Genomic DNA, 24,205 nt, shown 5'->3' on the forward strand with positions numbered 1-24,205 from the left:
TAGTTTATGGTTGAACCTTGAGGAATGCCTTTAATTGGGGAAAGGGAAGTCAGCAAAGGACACAGAAGCAACAGGCTGAAAGCACATCTGTTTGTGTTTTAGGCACAGACCTCTTCCTTCTCTACAGAGCTTGAAGGTACTTAGTACTGATAATGTAAATTCAACAAAAGACACTGGGAAGGAAAAAGGAGTGTAAGTTCCACTTGGAACTCTCAAGAGTGAACCCCTATTTTATTTCTTCCCCATTCCTACCCAATTTCTTAATACAATCCTGTTAACATATACAAAAATCAATTATGAAAAAATTAAATGCATGTATATTACAAGAACATTTCCCTCCAAAGAGCTGAAAATAGTATTCATTTGCTATTTGCAGCTCATGTTTAAGATATGATCTTTGATAAAGTATTTCCAGCATATAGTATATTTTCTAATTTTGTCCTAACATCTACCTGACCAAGGATAGTGCTTTATATGTGGCTAATGACTCCACCTTTGCTCAATTGTATTACATTAAGGAAATATATCTTCTTAATTGGGAGGCTTCCCTGGTAGCTCGCCTGGTAAAGAATACACTTGCAATGCAGGAGACCCTGGTTCAGTTCCTGTGTCGGGAAGATCCCCTGGAGAAGGGATAGGCTACCCACTCCAGTATTCTTGGACTTCCCTGGTGGCTCAGATGGTAAAGAATCCACCTGCAAGGCGGGAGACCTGGGTTTGACCCCACCCCCTGGAGGAGGGCATGGCAACCCACTCCAGTATTCTTGCCTGGAGAATCCCCTTGGACAGAGGAGCTTGGCAGGCTACAGTCCATGGGGTCACAAATAATTGGACACGACTGAACGACATGCATGCTTCTTATTACTGGTATCAGTGTTTCCATTTTCTACTTGTATTTATAAATAGTGATAAAGATGCAATAAAATGTTCAAATAATTGCATAAACAAATATTGAAAATGATGCTGCTACTGGAAATAAACTCTTGATTGGTAGGCTGTTCCACTGTGTAAGAGCTTAAAATGTTCATTCATCTGCAAATACATGAATGTCACAATTCAATGTATTGAAAAATGACTGAGGAATCACATTGTATAAGAAAGTTTGAGTTGATCCAGAGTTAAAACAGTGAACATTGATGACCACCCATTTTGAACTCATAGTTGAAACATTTTTTTTAAGGACACCACGCTAAAGAAATCACAAAACTGTCATCATTGAGGGTATTTATTGTGCCCAAACACAAAGATGATGCCACTGACCCCCTACTAATAAGACATGAAATTGTAGTTGATTCTCCAGTATTGTGTGGGTTTTATTGAACCTGCCACATCCAAAGCACCTAAGTAGTTGCAAGTTAGTTAAATATTAAGAGAGACCATCAGTAGCCAAGGGAGAATGACTGGTGTAAAGAGAATGATCACACAATCATGGTTTAGTACCACAGCCCTTATCAATGAGTTATGACTAAGAAAAAAGGTAAGAATGCAGTAGAGTTGTGTAAGTTGTCAATGTTTTCTTCATATAATGGAATACACAATTTCTTTTTAATCAAAAGAGGTCTTAGATAAATTATTTTTAATGATTTCTTTTGGAGTATAGTTGATTTACAATATTGTGTTAGTTTCCACTGTACAACAAAGTGAGTCAGTTATACATATATCCACTCTTTCTCAAATTCTTTTCCCATATAGGTCATCACATAGTACTGAGTAGAGTTCCCTGTTCTGTACAACACGTTCTTATTAATTATCTGTTTATATGAAGTAGTGTGTATATGTCAGTCACAATATCCCAATTTACTCCTTTCTCCCTCACGTCTTTTCCCACTCGGTAACCATAAGTTTGTTTTCTACGTCTGTGACTCTGTTTCTGTTTTGTAAGTAAGCTCATTTGTACCAAGGAAATGATTTTCTAATATAAGGGAATTATAGTTTTGTTGATGTGAAATGCGGAGATGTTTTAATTATTGAAAAGAGGTGGGAGACAGAAAAGGCAAGGGAAATGAAGGTTTTGACTGGACCTGAAACTCCAGAAACAATTTCTCTAGGTTTAGTCAACTGACACACACAATGAAAAGAACAGAAGGGAGTAAAGAATCAGAGTTCAGCAGAGGAAAAGGAAAGGGGGCATTTTAACGTTATGCTACCAAATTGGTGATTGTAAAGCAACTTCATTTGTGTGAAACTCTGCTCTCTGACAATCTCATCTATCTGAAGTACAGCAAGGAACCAGGGAAATAAAGCAGATGGAAAAAGACCTCTGCAAAAACAAAATAGAGCTCACCGAAGTCCGTGCCCTAGAGATCATGCCCATTACTCCTAGGGATTTATCGAAGCCCTTTCTCAGAGGCTATTAATTTTTACTTGGATTCGATTCTAAGCGACCTGGCAATCTGGTTTCCAAACTCATAAAAAATTAAAAGCAGTAAACTAGAAGAGGGAGGAGAAACTATCCCATGTAGACACGCAGATAGCAGTGAGAAGAGAAGGCTGAAGGTCTGTAAGCAGGGTAGAGATGAAAAGAGGCATAAATATCGACTTAATGATCAAAAAGCATAGCAATTTAGTGCCTTTAACACAGGGTAAAAGGGTTCCACGTACCTCCATAGGGCTTGGGGAAGAAAAATTTAAAATCTGAGTCTGTATGAGTCCTGAGTAATCAAGAAAATTAGATTATATTCAGTATACAGCCTTTCTCAGAGTTATGCAGCACTCAACTTTATGTAAACAGTTCCACAAGGCGCATAGTCAAATTCTGAAGATGTGAGAGATTTTATATCACGTTGAGAAATGCAAAGAAGTGAAGTGTGTAGGACTTGCCTGGTGCTCTAGTGGTTAAGAATCCCCCTTGCAATGCAGGGGATGCGGGTGCGAACCCTGGTTGGGGAACTAAGATCCCACATGCCTTGGAGCAATGAAGCCTCCACACGGCAACTACTGAGCTCGTGTGCTGCAACTAGAGAGTTCGGGCATCACAAGGACAGATCCTGCATGATATAGCAAAGATCCCACATGCCACAACTAAGACCCGATGCAGCCAAATAAATACGTAAATAAATATTTTTAAAAAGTCAAGTGTGTAGAGGAACACCACAGAGTAAGCATGCAAGGCCAGAAGTTGCCAGTTTAAGGAGATAATGGCCTTCCATGGTCAGTCTTGCATGACTTTTGTCCCCATGCAGATTCTCACTGCATTAACTCAAATTATGACACTGCCATTTGTTTGTTCACAGTTTTGTTACTTTCTGCTGTTGTTGTGTGTTGTTGTTTAGTTGCAAAGTCGTGTTCGACTCTTTGTGACCCCATGGACTGTAGCCCAACAGGCCCCATGGGATTTTACAGGCAAGAATACTGGAGTGGGTTGCCATTTCCTTCTCCAGGGGATCTTCCCAAACCAGGTATTGAATCCATGTCTCCTGCATGGCAGGAGGATTCTTTATCACTAAGTTACCTGGGAAGCCCTTTGTTACTTTCTAATCATATCCAAAAAGTCAGGGAGCTGGATCCCACAAGCCACAACTAAGAGTTCACATGCAGCAGGTAAAGATTCTTCATGCCCCAACGAAGATACAATTGTGTGCCACAACTAAGACCCAGTGCAACCAAATAAATAAATAGTTTTAAAATAATTAAAAAAAAAAACAGGGTACAAAATTGTATATGTAGCATAATCTGTACAGTGTACAAAACACGTAGAAAATAAGATGCTCTCCCTAATAACGGCCACCAAAAAGTTTTTTAAACCTAGGAAAAAACTGTATGTGCAATACTCTTGTAAAGAAAACTACAAATATCCACTGAAGGAAAATTTTAAACTGCACAAATGAAAAGACATACCATGTGACCAGATGGGAAGATTCATGATATTGTAAAGATGCCATTTTACCCAAATTACTTACTAAATCAGGGCAATTCCAATCAAATTTATAATAGGATTTTTAATGAAACTGACATGCTAATTCTAAAATTCATCTGGAAGAATGCACACTTAAGAATAGCTAGGTATTTTTTTAAGTGTAATGAGAGGCCTCTTCCTGCCAGACATCAAAATATGTAATCACATAAATTAAAGTGTGGCAATGGATCACAAATTTTAAAAAATAGCTTAATGATGGATTCCCTGGTGGCCCAATAGTTAAGACTCTGCACTCCCAATGCAGAGGTCACAGTTTCCCATCCCTGGTCAGGGAACTAAGATCCCACATACCACATGGCATAGCCCCCCAAAAAAGTTATAAAAAATAGATTAATGAAAGGGAATAGATCATCAAATCCTGATACAACCATATGTGGGGGACATTTCAAAATAATTGAAAATAGGTGTTTAGACAATTGATTATCCATTTTTAAAAATTATTTATTTGTTTGTTTTTGGCTGTCCTGGGCCTTCATTGTTGCTCTGACTTTTCTCTGCTTGCAGAGTGCAGGGGCTACTCTCTAGTTGAGGTGCACAGGCTACTTATTGCCATGGCTTCTCTTATGGTGAAGCATGGGCTCCAGGGGCTTCAGTAGTTGCTGTGAGTGGGCTCAGTAGCTGCGGCTCCCAGGCTCTAGAGCACAGGCTCAATAGTTGTGGCACAGGGACTTAGTTGCTCCATTGCGTGTGGGATTTTCCCACATCAGGGATCAAACCCATGTCTTCTGCATTGACAAGCAGATTATCACTGAGCCACCAGGGAAGCCCCTGGTTATCCGTTAAACTAACAAACAAAAAGATATATTTCTTATATCGCAATATTCAAAAATAAATTAATTCTTCACCTTCCCAGAAACTGGCACAGTCAGGGTCAAGGACTGAAGAGACTGCAGCCTGCAAGGTACCTTTTTATTTTATCCAGTGCTGTTGGGCAAACAAGGAAATAAAGGAGAATGGTGAGAGCAGGTTTCTCTCTTTTGGAGGAGGGAGCTGCAAACATGGAAAGTGAGAAGCCCATAATGAACTCCGTAATTTTGGATTGGAGAAATTTGTGTGAACTCAAAGTTTTATATATCTGTGTTCTAATTTGGATGCTTGTGTTAAAGTTCTATAGGAGCATGTTCTTGTTTTTAGGAAATGTACACTGAAGTATTTAGAGGTTAGGGCTTCATGTCCACAATGGATCAGATGCCTCAAATGATTCAAGAAAAAAAAAAAAAAAAACAACCTCATGTATATAATATGTATGTAGGGTGGGGAAACAGAAGAGAAGAAGCAAATGTAATGAAATGATAACAATTGGGGAATCAAGGTGAACAGGGAAGTTCATGATGCTATCCTTGCAACTTTTCAGTGAGTTTGAAATTATTTCAAAGTAAAAAGTTGTAAAAATAATTTCCAGATGTATCAAAAATCTAATTAATCCTCCTTCCTAGGATCTGTGCCCCAAGTATCTCACATATACACAAAGATGTACATGTATGAGTTCATATTTAGAAATCATAATGAGAAAATGTAGGAAATATGCATCAATAGGGAATGGTTAAATTACAGTATAAACACTCCATGGAATGTTGTGCAGGCATAAAAGAGAATAAGAAAAAAAAAAAAGAATAAGGTAGATTTACTTGTACTGACATATCTCCAGGAAGTATTAAAAGGAATAGCAAGTGACAAACCAAGAGGTAGAGTATGATCCCATTTGTGGTTTTTTTTCTTTTTTTTTTTTTTTTAATATTTATTTATTTGGCCACATTGGGTCTTAGGGTGGCTCCTGGGATCTTTCGCTGGGATCTTTTGTTGGGTTGTGCGGGCTTCTCTCAAGTTATCATGCACAGGCTTAGTTGCCCTGCAGCATGTTAAATCTAGTTCCCATGCAGGGATTGAACCCATGTCCCCTGCATTGGAAGGTAGAGTCCTAACCCCTGGACCACAGGGAAGTCCCCAATTTGTGTGGTTTTTTTTTTTAAGTTTTTAAAAAACCTGCTTTGAGTGTCAGTTGTACGTGTAAGTTGTATGTATGTGTGTGTATCAATGCTTATAAACAAATCTAAAAATAGTCTGAAAGAATACACACCCAGCTATTAGCAGTGGTTAATTCTAGCGAAGGAGAATAGTATTCTATTTTCCACATTTCCTGTTTTGTTAATTTGTGACCCTATGGACTGTAACCCATCAATCTCCTCTGTCCATGGGATTCCCAGGCAAGAATACTGGAGTGGGTTACCATTTCCTTCTCCAGGGGATCTTCCAGGTCTAGGGATCGAACCCATGTCTCCTGCACTGACAGGAGGATTCTTTACCACAGAGCCACCAGGGAAGCTCACGGCATGTAATACTTTCAATATCAGTTGGAAAAAAGAAGCCTAAGTACAAAAAGGCAGAAATGTATATAGTACATTCTAAAAGAATTCCTCTCAAGGTGATTATAATATTTAATGCTGGCAATTATCTCGGGTTATCTGGAAAACTCCTAGTTCAACCCCCACACATAAAGAACTGATCTTCCAGTGAAGGTGCCCAGGTACACTTGATCATTAATTTAATAGAAGATTAGGCAGCCGGCTGAGCCACTCCTCGCTTGCCAGGCCACCGTCCAGAAGCAAATTCCCTTGCAGCTCTCCAAAAGGAGGTCAAATGAGTCCCCAGGGATTCTCAACAGAAAGAAATTGCCAGAGGCTAAATTTGGCATCATAACCAAGCCTTAGACTGGGATAAACTGTGCCAGCACTTTTCAGTTATGCTTTCAAGACCTTGATCAGAACAGGCAGGACTAGATAGCTGTTTCCAAGAGTGCCTTCGCAGCCTGAATTGGAAACAATTGTTCAAACCTGAATTGTGGGATGAACTTGAAAATGTCAAATTCCTCCTCTGCCTCCTTGACCTATATTATCATTTTTTTTTAAAGGATATTTAAATTCCCTTTCTTTTCTCTTGCTCCAAGCAGTTTATCATAGTAATAATTCCTGCTGACCTGATCAGATCCTCAGTTTAGCCTTTCTTAAGACAGGAAATACAGGCTAGCCATCTGTTTTATTTTTCTTTTATCTTTTTACATGTAAATGGCCAATTTAGTGTTTAAGTTCCTTTCCCTCCCCCCTTTATTGGCCTTTTTTTAAAATAAAAATATTTTGTTGAACTGTAATTCACATACCATCAAATTCATCCTTTTTTAATAGATAATTTTTATTTGTTTATTTTTGGCTGTACTGGGTCTTTGCTGTTGCACAGGCTTTTCTCTACTAGTGGTGAGCGGAGGACTACTCTCTAGTTGTGGTATACAGGCTTCTCATTGCAGAGGCTTCTCTTGTTGCAGAGCTAGGGCTCTAGGGTGCATAGTAGTTGTGGCATGTGGGCTCAGAAGTTGTGGCTCCTGGGCTCTAGAGCACAGGCTTAATAGTTGAGGCACATGGGCTTAGTTGCTCCACAGCATGTAGGATCTTCCTGGATCAGGGATTGAACCTGTGTCTCCTACATTGGCTTCTTTACCACTGAGCCACCAGGGAAGCCCCCAGATTCATCCTTTTAATAATTCAGTGGGTTTTAGTAAATTCACAGAGTTGAGCAACCATCACCACCATAGACTTTAGAACATTTCATCACTCCAAAAAGAAACTGTTTACCCATTAGCAGTCACTCCCCATTTCCTCTCTTTCCCTTCTGCTCTAGGTAACTACTAATCTATTTCTTTCTATATAGATTTGCTTTTTCTGGATATTTCATATAAATGAAATCTTTCAATATGTAGTCTTTCATGTATAGCTTCTTTCATATAATGTTTTGAGGTTCATCCATATTGTAGCATGTGTCAATACTCTATTCCTTTTTAAGTAGCTGAATAACATTCCATTGTTTGGCTATATCACATTTTATTTATCTATTCATCATTTTATGGCTATTTGAGTTGCTTCCACTTTGGAGCTATTATGAATAATGCTGCTATGAATATTTATAGACATGTTTTTGTGCAAATATACATTTTCAATTTTCTTGGGTATATACCTAGGAGTAGAATTCCTGAATCATATGGTAACTCTATTTTTAACTTTTTTTGGGGGGAGAGGATGTTTCTCTGGTTTTGTTTCTCTTTATTTATTTTTATTTTATGTTGGATTATAGTTGAATAACAGTGTTGTGTTAGTTTCAGGTGTACAGTAAAGTGATTCAGTTATACATACACAAGTATCCTTTTTCAAATTCTTTTCCCATTTAAGTTATTGCAGAATATTTAGCAGAGCTCCCTGTGGTATACAGTAGGTCCTTCTTGGTGATCTATTTTAAATATAGTAGTGTGTACATGTCAATCCCAAACTCCCAGTCTATCCCTTTCCCCTACTCGCCCCTCAGGGTGGTTGTTGTTTAGTTGCTAAGTCATGTCTGACTATTTGTGACCCCGTGGACTATATAATCTGCCAGATTCTTCTGTCCATGGGATTTCCCAGGCAAGAATACTAGAGTGGGTCACCATTTCCTTCTCCAGGGGACCTTCCCCACCCAGGGATCAAACCTGCATCTCCCGCATCGGCAGGAAAATTCTTTATGACTGAGCTACCAAGGAAGCCCCTAGGATAAGCATAAGTTTGTTCTCTAAGTCTGTGTGTGAGTCTGTTTCTGTTTTGTAAATAAGTTCATTTGTATCTCTTTTTTTAAATTCCAAGTCTAAGTGATATCATCTGTTTGTCTTTCTCTGTCTGACTTACTTCACTTAATATAATAATCTCCAGGTCCATCCATGTTGCTGGAAATGGCATTATTTCATTCTTTTTAATGGCTGAGTAATATTCCACTGTGTGTACCATTTTTAACTTTTTCAGAAATTACCAAACTATTTTCCAAAGCAACTGTACCATTTTACATTCCTACAAGCAATATATACAGATTCTAGTTTCTCTATATCCTTTCCAATGCTTTCTGTTATCTGTTCTTTTGATTATAGCTATTTTGTTGGGTGTAAAGTGGTATTTCATTGTAGTTTTTTAAAAATATTTATTTATTTTTAGTTTTACTTTTTTTGGCTATGTTGGGTCTTAGTTGCATCACACAGGATCTTTGGCATGGTGCACAGGCTCCAGAGTGCATGGGCCCAATAATTGTGGTGCATAGGCTTAGTTGCCCTATGGCATGTGGGATCTTAGTTCCCAGATCCGAGCTTGAACATGCATTCCCTGCTTTGGAAGGTGGATTCTTAACCACTGGACCACCAGGGAATTCCCTTGATTCTAGTTTTAATTTGCATTTCCCTGATGACTAATGATGTTGAACATATTTTCATGTGCTTATTGGCCATTTGTATATTTCCTTCAGAGAAATAGTTATTCTCATCCTTTCCTTATTCTTTAATGGGGTTGTTTGTCTTTTTATTGTTAAATTGTAAGAGTTCTTTAAGTAGTCTGGATAATAGTCCTTTACAAGATATATGGTTTGCAAATATTTTCTCCCATCCTGTGGAATATCTTTTCACTTTCTTGATGAGGAAGAAGGAATAATAGAAAGAGGCCATTAATGGGTAAAGAGTTTCTTTTTCAGGTGATAAAAAATGTTCTGGAATTAGATAGTCATATTGGTTATACAACTATGAATATAGTAAAAACCACCGAATATATTAAAATGGTAAATTTTATGGTACATGAGTTACATCTCATTTTTAAAATATAAAAGTCACTTTAAAAAGTATCAGCTGATCCACATGACTTCAAACCTGAAATCACCATTTCATTTGAGTTGAACAATTTTTTTTACTGATGCTGCTAGATGCTCAGATACAAAGATGAAAAGACGTTGTCTCTGATTCTCTACGTAGAAAACCCTAAAGACTCCACCAGAAAATTACTAGAGCTAATCAATAAATGAGTAAAGTTGCAGGATATAAAATTAACACACAGAAATCCCTTGCATTCCTAAGCACTAACAATGAGAAAACAGAAAGAGAAATTAAGGAAATAATTCCATTCACCATTGCAACAAAAAGAATAAAATACTTAGGAATAAATCTACCTAAAGAAACAAAAGACCTATATATAGAAAACTATAAAACACTGATGAAAGAAATCAAAGAGGACACAAATAGATGGAAAATATACCATGTTCATGGATCAGAAGAATCAATATAGTGAAAATTAGTATACTACCCAAAGCAATCTGTAGATTCAATGCAATCCCTATCAAGCTACCAAAGGTATTTTTCACAGAACTAGAACAAATAATTTCACAATTTGTATGGAAATACAAAAAATCTCGAAAAGCCAAAGCAATCTTGAGAAAGAAGAATGGAACTGGAGGAATCAACCTGCTTGACTTCAGTCTCTACTACAAAGCCACAGTCATCAAGACAGTGTGGTCCTGGCATAAAGACAGAAATATAGATCAATGGAACAAAATAGAAAGCCCAGAGATAAATGCACACACCTATGGACAACTTATCTTTGACAGGGAGGCAAGAATATACAATGGAGAAAAGACAATCTCTTTAACAAGTGGTGCTGGGAAACCTGGTCAACCACTTGTAAAAGAATGAAACTAGAACACTTCCTAACACCATATACAGAAATAAACTCAAAATGGATTAAAGATCTAAATGTAAGACCAGAAACTATAAAACTCCTAGAGGAAAACATAGGCAAAACATTCTCCACATAAACCACAGCAGGATCCTCTATGACCCACCTCCCAGAATATTGGAAATAAAAGCAAAAATAAACAAATGGGACCTAATTAAACTTAAAAGCTTCTGCACAACAAAGGAAACTATAAGCAAGGTGAAAAGACAGCCTTCAGAATGGGAGAAAATAATAACAAATGAAGCAATGGACAAAGAATTAATCTCAAAAATATACAAGCAACTCCTGCAGCTCAATCCCAGAAACATGAAAGACCCAATCAAAAAGTGGGCCAAATAACTAAACAGACATTTCTCCAAAGAAGACATACAGATGGCTAACAACCACATGAAAAGACGTTCAACATCACTCATTATCAGAGAAATTCAAATCAAAACCACAATGAGGTACCATTACATGCCAGTCAGAATGGCTGCTATCCAAAAGTCTACAAGCAATAAATGCTGGAGAGGGTGTGGAGAAAAGGGAACCCTCTTACACTGTTGGTGGGAATGCAAACTAGTACAGCCACTATGGAGAACAGTGTGGAGATTCCTTAAAAAACTGGAAATAGACCTGCCATATGACCCAGCAATCCCACTGCTGGGCATCCACACTGAGGAAACCAGAATTGAAAGAGACACATGTACCCCAATGTTCATTGAAGCATTGTTTATAATAGCCAGGACATGGAAGCAACCTAGATGTCCATCGGCAGACAAATGGATAAGAAAGCTGTTGTACATATACACAATGGAATATTACTCAGCCATTAAAAAGAATACATTTAAATCAGTTCTAATGAGGTGGATGAAACTGGAGCCTATTATATTGAGTGAAGTAAGCCAGAAAGATAAAGACCAATACAGTATACTAACGCATATATATGCAATTTAGAAAGATGGTAATGATAACCCTGTATGCGAGACAGCAAGAGAGACACAGACATATTGAACAGTCTTTTGGACTCTGTGGAAGAGGGCGAGGGTGGGGTGATATGGGAGAATGGCATTGAAACATGTAAATTATCATATGTGAAATGAATCGCCAGTCCAGGTTCAATGTATGAGACAGGGTGCTCGGGGCTGGTGCACTGGGATGACCCAGAGGGATGGGATGGGGAGGAAGGTGGGAGAGGGGTTCAGAATGGGGAACACATGTACACCCATGGCGGATTCAAGTCAATGTATGGCAAAACCAATACAATGTTGTAAAGTTAAATAAATTAATTAGTTAATTTAAAAAAAAAAGAAAGAAAGAAAAGAGAAGACTTTGTCTCTACCTTTAAAGAGGCCAGAGTCTAAAAGGGGAGATCAGTGTATACATACTTCATTTTAATTGAACTTGGTTAGGACTAAGATAGAGGTGTGCTTTGGGATCATGAGGGTCATACTAAGAAACCTGGGCTTCATTAAGGCAGTAAGGAATCATTGAAATTTAAGCTTGGAATTGACATGATCAGTTTTGTGTTTTAGATACATCATCTTGGCAGCTGTGTAGAAAATTGTCATGAAGGCAGCATGGCTAGTGTCAGATCAGTTAGAAGAAAATTGCAGTAGTTTGAGTGAGACGTAGTGGAAGCTTGAATGAAAGCACTGGTGGTAAGAATAGAGAAGAGGTCAGGTTCAAAAAATATTAGGTAAAACTCTGCAAAACTTGGTGTAATGAGGCATGAGGGGGAAGGAGAAGGCTGAGATGACTCAGATTTCTGGCTTGGGTCTGGATGGTGGTGACATTAACTGAGAAAAAATATATAAAAAGAGGAAATGTGTGGGCTTAAATAATAAGTTTAGTTTTGCACCAAACTTTGGCATGAGACACCTGGAAAATGGTCAAGTGGATGTGTCCAGCAGGCAATAACTTCACTCTTTCTCTGATACAGTTTCCTGATCTATAAAATTGCAGTATTGTAATGAAAATAAACTAACTATTAGAATTAGTGTTAGGGGTATTCACTTAATCTGCTTTGGGAAAATTGCAAAGTCTATTAACTATTAAATATTTGCCTAGCTTTCTGAAAAGAAAAAAGAAAACACCTTGCTCAGTGGTATCAGAGGCATATTTATATTTATAGGTGCAACTTCATTTAAGCCAACCCAATGAAAATACAAAAAAATCAGTCAGAGGGTGATAATTTGCCATCCCCAAAGACTCAGTGTAAGATTCTTTTAATTAGGCACTCCTCCTAGTGAATATAAACCAATTTGATTAGAGATATTAGACTTACATAAATTTCAAAAATAATAAAAGTTAACATTTATTTTGTGCTAGTTGCGTGCTAGGCAAAGTGCTAAGTTCTTTATAACTATTAGCTTTTTTACCCTCACATTAACATATTGAGGTAGATACTCTTAGCATTCTCATTTTATAAAGAAAAATATGAAGGTTTAGAGAGATTAAATAATAGAACCAAGATCATTAATCTAGTAAGCAATAAAGCCAGGATTCAAACTCTGGTCTCTCTGACTCCATGTACAGGTTTGTGAAGAAGAGCTAATATTTTATATGAAAATCCATGGTTATATGCATGCTTAGATCAATTTAATCATCAAAATAGCAATCTAATTTCACTTATGTAGAAATTATTAACCTTCCACTATTGCATTCTTTGCAGCCAAAGATGGAGAAGTTCTATACAGTCAGCAAAAACAAGACTGGGAGCTGACTGTGGCTCAGATCATGAATTCCTTATTGCCAAATTCACACTTAAGTTGATGAAAGTAGGGAACACCACTAGACCATTCAGGTATGACTTAAATCAAATCCCTTACAATTATACAGTGGAAGTGACAAATAGATTCAAAGAATTAGATCTGATAGAATGCCTAAAAAACTACAGACGGAGTTTCGTGACATTGTACAGGAGGCAGGGATCAAGACCATCCCTAAGAAAAAGAAATGCAAAAAAGCAAAATGGTTGTCTGAGGAGGCCTTACAAATAGCTGTGAATAGAAGAGAAGCTAAAGACAAAGGAGAAAAGGAAAGATATACACATTTGAATGCAGAGTTCCAAAGAATGACAAGGAGATATAAGAAAACCTTCCTCAGTGATCAGTGCAAAGAAATAGAGGAAAACAATAGAATGGGAAAGTCTAGAGATCTCTTCAAGAAAACTAGAGACACCAAGGGAAAATTTCATGCAAAGATGGGCACAATAAAGGACAGAAATGGTATGGACCTAACAGAAGCAGAAGATATTACGAAGAGGTGGCAAGAATACACAGAAGAACTATACAAAAAAGATCTTCATGACCCAGATAATCACGATGGTGTGATCCCTCACCTAGAGCCAGACATCCTGGAATTCGAAGTTAAGTGGGCCTTAGGAAGCATCACTGCGAACAAAGCTGGTGGAGGTGATGAAATCCCAGTTGAGCTATTTCAAATCCTAAAAGATGATGCTGTGAAAGTAGAACACTCAATATGCCAACAAATTTGGAAAACTCGGTAGTGGCCACAGGGCAGGAAAAGGGCAGCTTTCATTCCAATCCCAAAGAAAGGCAATGCCAAAGAAATATCAATAACCTCAGATATGCAGATGACACCACCCTTATGGCAGAAAGTGAAGAAGAACTAAAGAGCCTCTTGATGAAAGTGAAAGAGGAGAGTGAAAGAGTTGGCTTAAAACTCAACATTCAGAAAACTAAGATAATGGCATCTGGTCCCATCACTTCATGGCAAATGGGGAAACAGTGGAAAAAGTGAGAGACTTTATTTGGGGAGGTTTCAAAATCACTGCAGATGGTGACTGCAGTCATGAAATTAAAAGATGCTTGCTCCTTGGAAGAAAAGTTATGACCAACCTAGACAGCATATTAAAAAGCAGGGACATTACTTTGCCATCAAAGGTCCATGTAGTTAAAGCTATGGTTTTTCCAGTAGTCGTGTATGGATGTGAGAGTTGGACTGTAAAGAAAGCTGAGTGCCGAAAAATTGCTACTTTTGAGCTATGGTGTTGGAGAAGATTTGAGAGTCCCTTGAATGGCAAGGCGATCCAACCAGTCCATCCTAAAGGAAATCAGTCCTGAATGTTCATTGAAAGGACTAATGTTGAAGCTGAAACTCCAATACTTTGTCCACCTGATGCAAAGAACTAACTCATTTGAAAAGACCCTGATGCTGGGAAAGATTGAAGACAGGAGGAGAAGGGGACGACAGAGGATGAGATGATTGGATGGCATCACCGACTCAATGGACGTGAGTTTGAGTAAACTCTGGGAGTTGGTGATGGACAGGGAGGCCTGATGTGCTACAGTCTATGGGGTCGCAAAGAGTGAGACATGACTGAGCAACTCAATTGAACTTTTGCATTCATATCCTTAATTCCTCTCTAGAACTCCTAGTTAATTTCCAGATTCATTCTCTAATCTTCTTGTAGGCCTTGTTTTTCTCTCTGCCCATCTTCACATCCTCTCATCACATTGTTCTATTTGAAGATGTTCAGAAAAAAAGGGAGGCTTCTGCTTTCAAATAGCAACATTTATGGTAGCTCTCAGAAGGGCCTTTGTCAAACTCATTCCCTAGCTGTGTTCCCAGATTCAGGACTCATTGTGGTTCAGCCCAGAAGCCCATCAACACAAAAACTTTTTGGAGGAGGAGGAAGGGCCAAAGCAAATGTATGTTCATGACAAGATGGACTGGTGTGGTACCAGAGGAATTTGCTGAGTGGAAATGGAGAAGTGAAGAGCCATTTGTTCTTCATTAGAGAGCGTGGCTGTGCTTTTTCCAGAAAATAGAAAGAAAGCCAACTGAGCAGGATCATATGTGGCAGTGACACGTTTGGGTGCACAGAAGGGACACAACAGAATTCTCCACAAGATGGGGGTAGGCTGGCAGAAGCTGCTAGGGGCTCACCCAAAATACATTTGGGGGGACTTCCCTGATGATCCAGTGGTTAAGAATCCGCCTTTCAATGCAGGACACAAGTTCAATCCCTGGTAGGAGAACTGAGATGCCACATGTCTTGGGACAACTAAGCCCATGCACCCCAATGAAGAGCACCACAACAGCAATATGATGCTGCCAAAAATAATAAAATATAAATAAATAGATATGTTTGAGTGAGGCTATTTCTGGACTTCTCAGACCCAATTAGATTGTTCAGGCTAATAACAATCCCTGCTCATGATTATTTATCTGAATAGTGACCAAAAGTTTTTAGAAGGACCTTGCCAAAGGATAGAACTTTAATTTAACTTGCAGATTTAAAAAAAAAACTGTTGGACTGAATTTATCTTTTCAGGATGAGACGGCACCTCAAATAATCAGGATGCATTGTGCTCAGGATCTAATTTCCCAAATGTCAGCATGCAATCCATTTCAAAAGTAATTCACTTTGCAATGTGTTTTCCCCATTACACTCATGTGGCAGAAATTATTGCAAATAATAGCCTACAAAGCTGGGATCGTCATTAGATCAGCTAAAGGGTCAGACTGGGCTGTTGATGGTGAAGGTTATTTCTGTTGAAAAGACAAAGAGAATCCACAGTATTTCAAAAATAAACATATTTGATTTCTTCTATCAACTCTGCCTCTTTCTAGATTCACATATTCGCTCCATTCTTCAAGCCTGTCTGTACACAGTTGCTTGAACATGACTTACTATTTTGACTCTTTGCTTTGGGTGTTCTTCTCCATGCTTAGAAAAATCTATGCCCTTTCTCTTCTATATATTTCCAACTAACCTTCAAAACCAGAGCATATCTCTTTTCACACGCCTTTCCTAAGAATCACATCGCAAATGTGATCGTTTATTATTTTTAGTTTCCTTAGCTATTGCAGCTTTCATTTATACTATACTTTTTTTCTTTAATCTGTTAAAATATTTCTTTGGATTTCATCTCAAATTGTGTTGTGTGCACATGTTTTAGCCCCAAATTATTAATAGATTTTACATTCTTTAAAGAGTTCAAGAGCTGTGGTTTTAATTTCTTTAGCATCTAGTAATAGAACAACAACTCACAAAAACTAAATACTGTATTTGTGATACACTCCAACCAGTCATAGACATTTGACAGAGATACCAAGAAAGATTTCATTAAACAGGTATCAAATCAATTTCAAAAGATTAAAGATGAACATCTAATCTGTCCCTTGTGATTCTTTCATCTCAGAAGTTATTAAAGCTTTTCTTATGTATGTTTATAGTAATTACCTTTATCAAATCTCAGTATAAAGTTTATTAACTCATGGATAGAAGGTTCTGTCCTAGAAAACTCAAGGTCATCTCACTCATTACTAGCTTATTCTTCAACAGGTTTAATTATTCAACAAGTATTTACTGAGCACATACTGTATGGAAAACATATAGTAGACACTTTGAAAAGACATTAAATTTACAGAAGAAACCAAGAAACACAAAGTGAAATAAAAACAAACAAAAATAGCAGCACAAAAAGTTGTCAGTTTAGGTTTTGAATAAGTGAGCCATACAACATGGTGCTGAGTTAGAGGGGTGGGAGAAGAGATATAATTGAAGTGTCAGTGAACTCTTCCTGAAGATGTTGTGATGTAAATTTGGCTTCAGAGAATGAGCAAGGGAGAGACCATAGGCCCAGAGACAAGAATGTATATGCCATGTTTGAGTGGCAGTGGATGTTTGTTCCATCTCTATGAAAAGCTTTTTAAACATCACATCCATTCATCACAAATAAAAGGGGGGAAAGTGGAAACAGTGACAGATTTTGTTTCCTTGAGCTCCAAAATCACTGCAGACACTGACTGACTGCAGCCACAAAATTAAAAGATGCTTGCCCTTAGAAGAAATGCTATGACAAACCTAGACAGCATATTAAAAAGCAGAAACATCACTTTGCCAACAAAGGTGCATATAGTCAAAGCTATGAGTGCCAAAGAATTTATTTGAACTGTGGTGCTGGACAAAGCTCCTGAGAATACCTTGGATAGCAAGGAGATCAAACTAGTCAATCCTAAAGAAAATCAACCCTGAATACTCATTGGAAGGACTGATGCTGAAGCTGAAGCTCCAGTATTTTGGTCATCTGATGCAAACTGTCGACTCATTAGATAAGTCCCTAATGCTGGGAAAGATTGAAGGCAGGAGGAGAAGAGGGCATCAGAGGATGAGATGACTGGATGGCATCACTGATGCAATGGACATGAACTTGGGAAAAATCCAGGAGATGGTGAGGGATGGGGAGGCCTGGTGTGCTGCTGTCCTTGGGGTTCCAAAGAGTCGACACGACTGGGCGACTGAACAACAATGATGGTTTTTCTGGTAGTCATTTACTGATGTGAGAGTTGGGCCTTAAAGAAGGCTAAGCACCAAAGAATTGATGCTTTCTGAATTGTGGTGCTGGAGAAGACTCTTGAGAGTCCCTTGGACTGCAAGGAGATCAAACCAGTCAATCCTAAAGGAAATCAACCCAGAATATTCATTGGATAAACTGATGCTGAAGCTGAAGCTCCAGGACTTTGGCTACCTGATGCAAAGAGCTGACTCATTGGAAAAGACCCTAATGCTAGGAAAAATTGAGGGCAGGAGGAAAGGGGGCAACAGAAGATGAGGTGGTTAGATGACAGCCCCAACTCAATAGATGTGAGTTTGAGTAAACTCTGGGAGATAGTGAAGGACAGGGAAGCCTTGTGTGCTGCAGTCCATGGGGTTGCAAAGAGTTGGACATGATTTAGCAACTAAACAATAACAACATCATTATTATTCTTGTTTTGAACAATTGGTACTAGTTTAGATATCTTCTTTCTGGTGCTGTTAGTTCCTTCCTACATTTCTGGGCTTCTAGAAGTTCATTTTTTTTTCTTTTTTTTTTTTAATACAGAAACTTTAAAAAAACTATTTATTGACCACATCATGTGGCTTGTGGTATTTTAGTTCCCCAACCAGGGATGAAACCCAGGTCCTTGGCAGTGGAAGTGTAGCATCCTAACCACTGGATCACCAGAGAATTCCCCTAGCTCAGATTCTTGGACTTCTACTTGAAGAATTCCTTCTATTATTTCCTTTTAGCACACATCTGTTGACAATGAACTCTGTAGGTTCTTATTTTTATGAAGATGTCACTGTTTTACCTTAATTTTTAAAGAATATTTTTTATTAGGTATAGAATTCTAAGTTTGCTGTAATTCTTCCCACTCCAAAGATGTAATTCCATTGTCCTCTGGTTTCCATCGTTTACTTGGAAGTTTTATTGTACTGTCAATTTTACTGTAGCTCATTTGAAGATAATGTACTTTTTTCACTCTGGCTGATTTTAAACATTTTTATATTAGCATTTAGTTTTCAGTGGTTTGACTAAGTGTGGTTTTCCTTGTATTTATCCTGATTCAGTTTCATGGGGGCAACACAGATGATGAAATGGTTGGATGGCATCATTGACTCAATGGACATGAGTTTGAGCAAACTCTGGGAGATCGTGAAGGACAGGGAAGCCTGCCGTGCTGCAGTCCATGGGGTGGCAAAGAGCCTGACATGACTTAGCAACTGAACAACAGATGCATAGATCCTATTGATTCTATACCATGATGTCTTCTATTAGTTTGGGGAAATTATTGGCTAGTATCCAAACATGGTTCATGCCACATTCCTTGTCTCTCCTCCTCTGGGACTCCGGCAACAATCATAATGATACCTTTCATCATGTCCTATATGTCTCATATTCTTTTACCTATATTCCATACTTTTTTCCTCTGTGCTTCAATCTGGATACTTTCTATTGTTCTATCTTCTAGTTCAGTAAGCTCTGCTGCTAGGTCTAATACTGTTAAACCCATCCATTGGATTCTTAATTTAGTTATTATACTTTTTAATTCTAGGATTCACAAGTAATTCTTTTTTATTAATACCAATTCTTTTCTGAAATTCTCCATATTTTCATATAATTCCTTGAACATACTAATTATATTTATTTTATATATATATATATATATATATATATATATATATATTTACAGCTGTGACTAAATAAATAACTCAAGTATGTTTGTCCCCTGTAGGTTTACTTCCATGGTCTATTTTGTCTCTTGATTTTCAATCATTTGGTCCTGTTTCCTGGCATTACTGATTTTTTTTTTTTTTTGAATGCTAGACTTTATAAAATTGTAAGACTCTGGATGATGGTGCTATTCTCCAAAGAAGACTTCACCTTTTGGCAGTGAGGTACACTTCAGGCACGTTGCCTTTATCCAGGTAAGACTGGCTTACCCTCATTCTAAGGCATAGCCCTTCCAGGACTTTAACTTAAAACCTTCTTTGTTTATCAGAGTCCTTTCTCCTTAACCAGCCCTGTAATGGTTAATTTTATGTGCCAACTTGACTGGGCTAAGGTATACCCAAATAGCTGATAAAAACAATTTCTGTAGGTGTCTGTGAGGGTGTTTCCTGGAGACTTTAGCATTTGAATCAGTAGACTAAGTAATGAAGAGCACCCTCACCAAAATGGGCAGGCATCATCCAATCTGTTGAGGGTCTGAACCAAACAAAGAAGTGGAGGGGGAGAGAATTTTCTGTCTCTGTCTTGAGCTAGAATGTCCATCTTCTCCTGCCCTCCAGCCTTGGTGCTTCAGGTTCTTGGGCCTTTAGATTCCAAGACTTACCCCAGTGGGTCCCCACTCTCAGGACTTCAGCCTCAGACTGGGACTGAATCATCAGTTCCTCTGATGATCAGGGCTTCAGACTTGAACTAAATTATACCACCAGTTTTCCTGGTTCTCCAGCTTGCAGATGGAAGATCATGGGACTTGCCTCCATAAATCCTTGAGTCAATTTCTATAAGTCTTAGGAATTCCCTGGTTGTCCAGTGGTTAGAACTCTATGTTTGCATTGCCAGCAGCACAGGTTTGATCTCTGGTCAGAAAACTGAGATCCCACAAGCCAGGTGGGGTGGCCAAAAAACAAGAATTGCTATAATAAATCTCTTCTATTATCTATCAGCTGTCTATCCATCCATCTATCCTACTGGTTTTGTTTCTCTTGAGAACCCTGACTAATACAGACTATGAACTCCAACTATTGTTTCCCAGGACAATCTCGAAATAATACTACTAGTACTAATACTATCACCATTGTGGATAAAATAAACTTTAAAAAAATTTTTTTTACTAATGTTCTGCTTCCTTTTTTATAGTTGGACTACACCTACATTGTCAGAGCATATATCCATTACATAACATACTCTTTCTTTGAGCTCTTGCTTGGTCTTACTTATGTAAGAAACTGTATTTAATGTTCACCACCAAGCCTTACACTGATGTCTCCCCAGTCATTTTGTTTTGTCTGAAGCTCATTTACCTGTAGGTTCTTCAGAAAAGCCTCATTGGAATAATATTTCTTGAGTCCATGGATGTCTAGTAATTTTACTAGATTTTGTCATTCTGTGCTTCTGGTATGTTCTACCAGTATATCATTTCAAATATTTTTTTCCAGAAAGAATTTCTTTAATATAGTTTTAGTATTAGTTCTGTTCTATTAGTTTTGCTTTCTCCTTTAGGGACTTCTGTCATCCGTATTTTGGATCTTCTTGATCACTCTTCAATATCTGTCACTTTCTTTCAAATCCTTTTTTGTCCCTTCATCTAAAATTTTTAAAAAATATTTTTCTCTGTTTGACTGATTTCTTGTCAGGCACTACTGTTCAATTTATTTGCTCTTATTTCCTCTCCAGAATACTCTTTATTTCTTAAATTATTGTTTCTTTATTTCTTATTATTTCCGGAATCCTATCACTTCTTGTCTGAGTTTCAAATTCTTTATTTCTGTTACTTCATATCTTTTGTTACTTTCTTAGTGTCTTTTAGCTCATCTGGAAGTAGTAGTTTATGCTTGTCATCTGTTTTATGGTTGTCTTTCTGGAGTGCTTCCACTGTCTGTAGAGATGCTACTCAGTTCTTTGTCTCCCTTTCTCTTTCCTTAAAAGAACTATGTGACCTCAAAATTTTTCTATTGCTTCTTTTAATGTGAAATTCGTTTCCCTGAACTTTTTTTTTCAATTTGTTTGTCTATGCCAGGTCTTCGTGGAAGCATGCGTGATCTTTAGTTGTGGCATACAAAAGCTTTCTTATGAATAGTTGCAACATGAAGGATCTAGTTCCCAGACCAGTGATTGAACCCAGGCTCCCCTGCACTGGGAGCATGGAGTCTCAACAACTGGACCACCAGAGAAGTCCCTAGTTTTTCTGAACTTTTGTTATAAGGGCATTCAGGAAAACTTTCCTTACTTCATAGAACTTCCTCTGATTTGGGGGCATGTCAAAACATCAGGCAGCTTGCTTTATGGAATTTCACCACTTTGGTCTGGAGCTCTTCTCTCCCTCCTCTCTGTTGTCCATGTCCTATTCAACTTTTATTCTACTCCAAGTATTTTATCTTTGTAAGGTTCTGTCCTACAAAGGGGTTGGTTTTGTGAGTTCATAGGAGCTAGGCTGCTCCAGCTTCATCAGACCTTATTCCCATGGGCAGAGGAGCCTGGCAGGCTACAGTCCATGGGTCCACAAAGAGTTGAGCACAACCGAGTGATGGAGCACACTTGTTTTGGTTAAAAGCCCTTCCAGCTTCAGCCGGTGTTCTCACATTGCTTGCCCTCATCCCAGTCAATGCCTTTGGGCTATTTTGGGGGTCTCCTGTTCTCAGGTCCATCAGGTGTAACTTTCTTATTGTTTCTTTCACATGGAACTGATACCATGAAGCTTGGGGCTGTTGATGGTTGGTACCCCCCGCTTGCATTTTTGGAGTTTGTGAAGACGCCTTGTCACTTGGTTTTGTTGCAAATGTTGTTCATGGGTTTTAGGTTTTGCTATCCATTTGTTCTGTCTGTTTTTATGTAAGAATTCAGAGAGGATGAAAAATATGCTACTGATGCTGTCATCTTCCCAGAATCCTCTCCTGAGTTAATTCAATTATAAGTGTATTTTGTATTACAGTCCCTCTGGGAGTCTGCTCATAACTTATGGGTGTTGACATTTTGCTTCTGCTTGGGTCTGAGAAGGTTAAGGGCTTTAAATCTTAGCTGTTTAGGATACCACAATTAATGACCAAACATAAGGAAGCTAAAATATGAACATAGTAAATTGCCAACTCACATGAATTTTTTAAAAAACCTTTAAATTTAATTACAGCAGAAATATTTCTGAGGATGTGGGGATTGCTTTTAACAACAAATGAAAGAAACCATTTGTGTATATATGCTTAGAATTAACACAGTGCCATTTTCTTTTGTGGGGTACATATGCATAAATTATATATGCTCCATAGGATATAATATATTTGCATAATGTAAATTTTATTTTAATTTTATGGCTCTTGTACTTAGGAAATTCTAACAACTGGCAAAAACTTTTTTGACTTTTAGTAGGCAGGCAATCATTCAATACTATCACTAGCTCTAAAAAGAATCTAGCATGGACTTTTAGAACTAGAAGAAGTCTCAAGTCTCTTTTGCAGACCAGAGATCTGAACAATCCAGTTAGATTCTGGCTCCAGAACCTAACTCAGTGTGTTTAAGTACAAACATTTTTTTTTTTACTGAAATATAGTTGATTTACAATGTTGTATTAGTTTCAGGTTTACAGCAAGGTGATTCATATATATCTAGGCTTCCCAAGTGGCTCAGCAGTAAAGACTCTGCCTGCCAAGAGGAGACGCGGTTTTGATCCCTGGGTTGGGAAGATCCCCTGAAGGAGGAAATGGAAACCCACTGCAGTATTGTTGCCTGGGAAATCCCACAGACACCGGCGCCTGGCAGGCTACAGTCCATGGGGTTCCCAAAGAGTCGGACATGACTGAGCCACTGAGCACCACTATATATGTTCAGGTATTCTTTTTCAGATTTTTCTCCATTATAGGTTATTCCAGGATATTGAGTATAGTTCCCTATGCTATACAGTAGGTCCTTGTTGTTTATCTGGTCTATATATAGTAATGTATATCTGTTAATCCCAAACACCCAATTTATCCCTCCCTTCCCGACTTCCCCCTTTGGTAACCATAAATCTGTTTCCTATATCTAGTACAGACAATTTTTTAAACAATTAACAGTATCTGTAAGAAATAGCTTTCTGGTTTGGCTATCTAGTTTTCCTACCAGATGAACTGAGGTGTACGGACAACAAGCATAACAGACAGAAACAGTACTTAAGCAGGACTTCAAAAAATTATAACAGAGCTATGGTAGCTAGGAAACAGCAGCACAGATAGTGCAATGAAAAGGAATAGTTGAGGAGCCAGGGGTAACTCTAGGGCCATGTTATGATGCTATGCGAGTGGCATTGCACACAGTTGCCATAGCTACAGAGCTGCACAAGCTATAGACATGCAGACCCTATGTACCCACCCACTTTGCTGCTATTGCTTTCCACACCTGCCCCTCTGAGTTTTCTACAGCTCCAGTGTAAGGAGAAAAAGGCCATATGGCTTAAATCAAAATATTTTTTTCACTTCTAAAAATCAGAATACCAGAGATTCAGAGCGGAAGGCAAGGAAGCATTGGAAAACGCTCCTTTCCCAAGGGTCAGGAGGCTTCAGAACATCCATTTCAGGAGGAAAGGCTGGTGACCTTTAGTCACCCACCGCCATGTCTACTTTCATGTTCCTTTTTACCCTGTCTATTCCTCTCCTGGCAACACAGATCCTGTCTCTCTCTGCCTTCCCCACCCCCAACTCCCTGTCTTGACAGCAGCACCAGGGAGAGTTTTAACATTATTCAAAGGAATATATGTGGATTAA

General features: G+C 38.2%; 1 protein-coding gene across 1 annotated transcript in view; it reads left to right on the forward strand.

Moving 5' to 3' along the window:
* The window catches only part of LOC122436850 (translation initiation factor IF-2-like), a 47,895-nt gene extending 24,801 nt beyond the window's left edge, over positions 1–23,094 (forward strand). Inside the window, exons 3-4 of the mRNA XM_043461462.1 lie at positions 19,575–19,675; positions 23,039–23,094. Of these exons, the coding sequence (XP_043317397.1) occupies positions 19,575–19,644 (70 nt within the window). The 3' untranslated portion in view covers positions 19,645–19,675; positions 23,039–23,094. The remainder of the gene's footprint in view (positions 1–19,574; positions 19,676–23,038) is intronic.
* The last annotated feature ends 1,111 nt before the right edge of the window (positions 23,095–24,205 follow it).

Source organism: Cervus canadensis, chromosome 1 (genome assembly GCF_019320065.1).
Source record: "Cervus canadensis isolate Bull #8, Minnesota chromosome 1, ASM1932006v1, whole genome shotgun sequence".
NCBI classification, from domain to species: domain Eukaryota; kingdom Metazoa; phylum Chordata; class Mammalia; order Artiodactyla; family Cervidae; genus Cervus; species Cervus canadensis.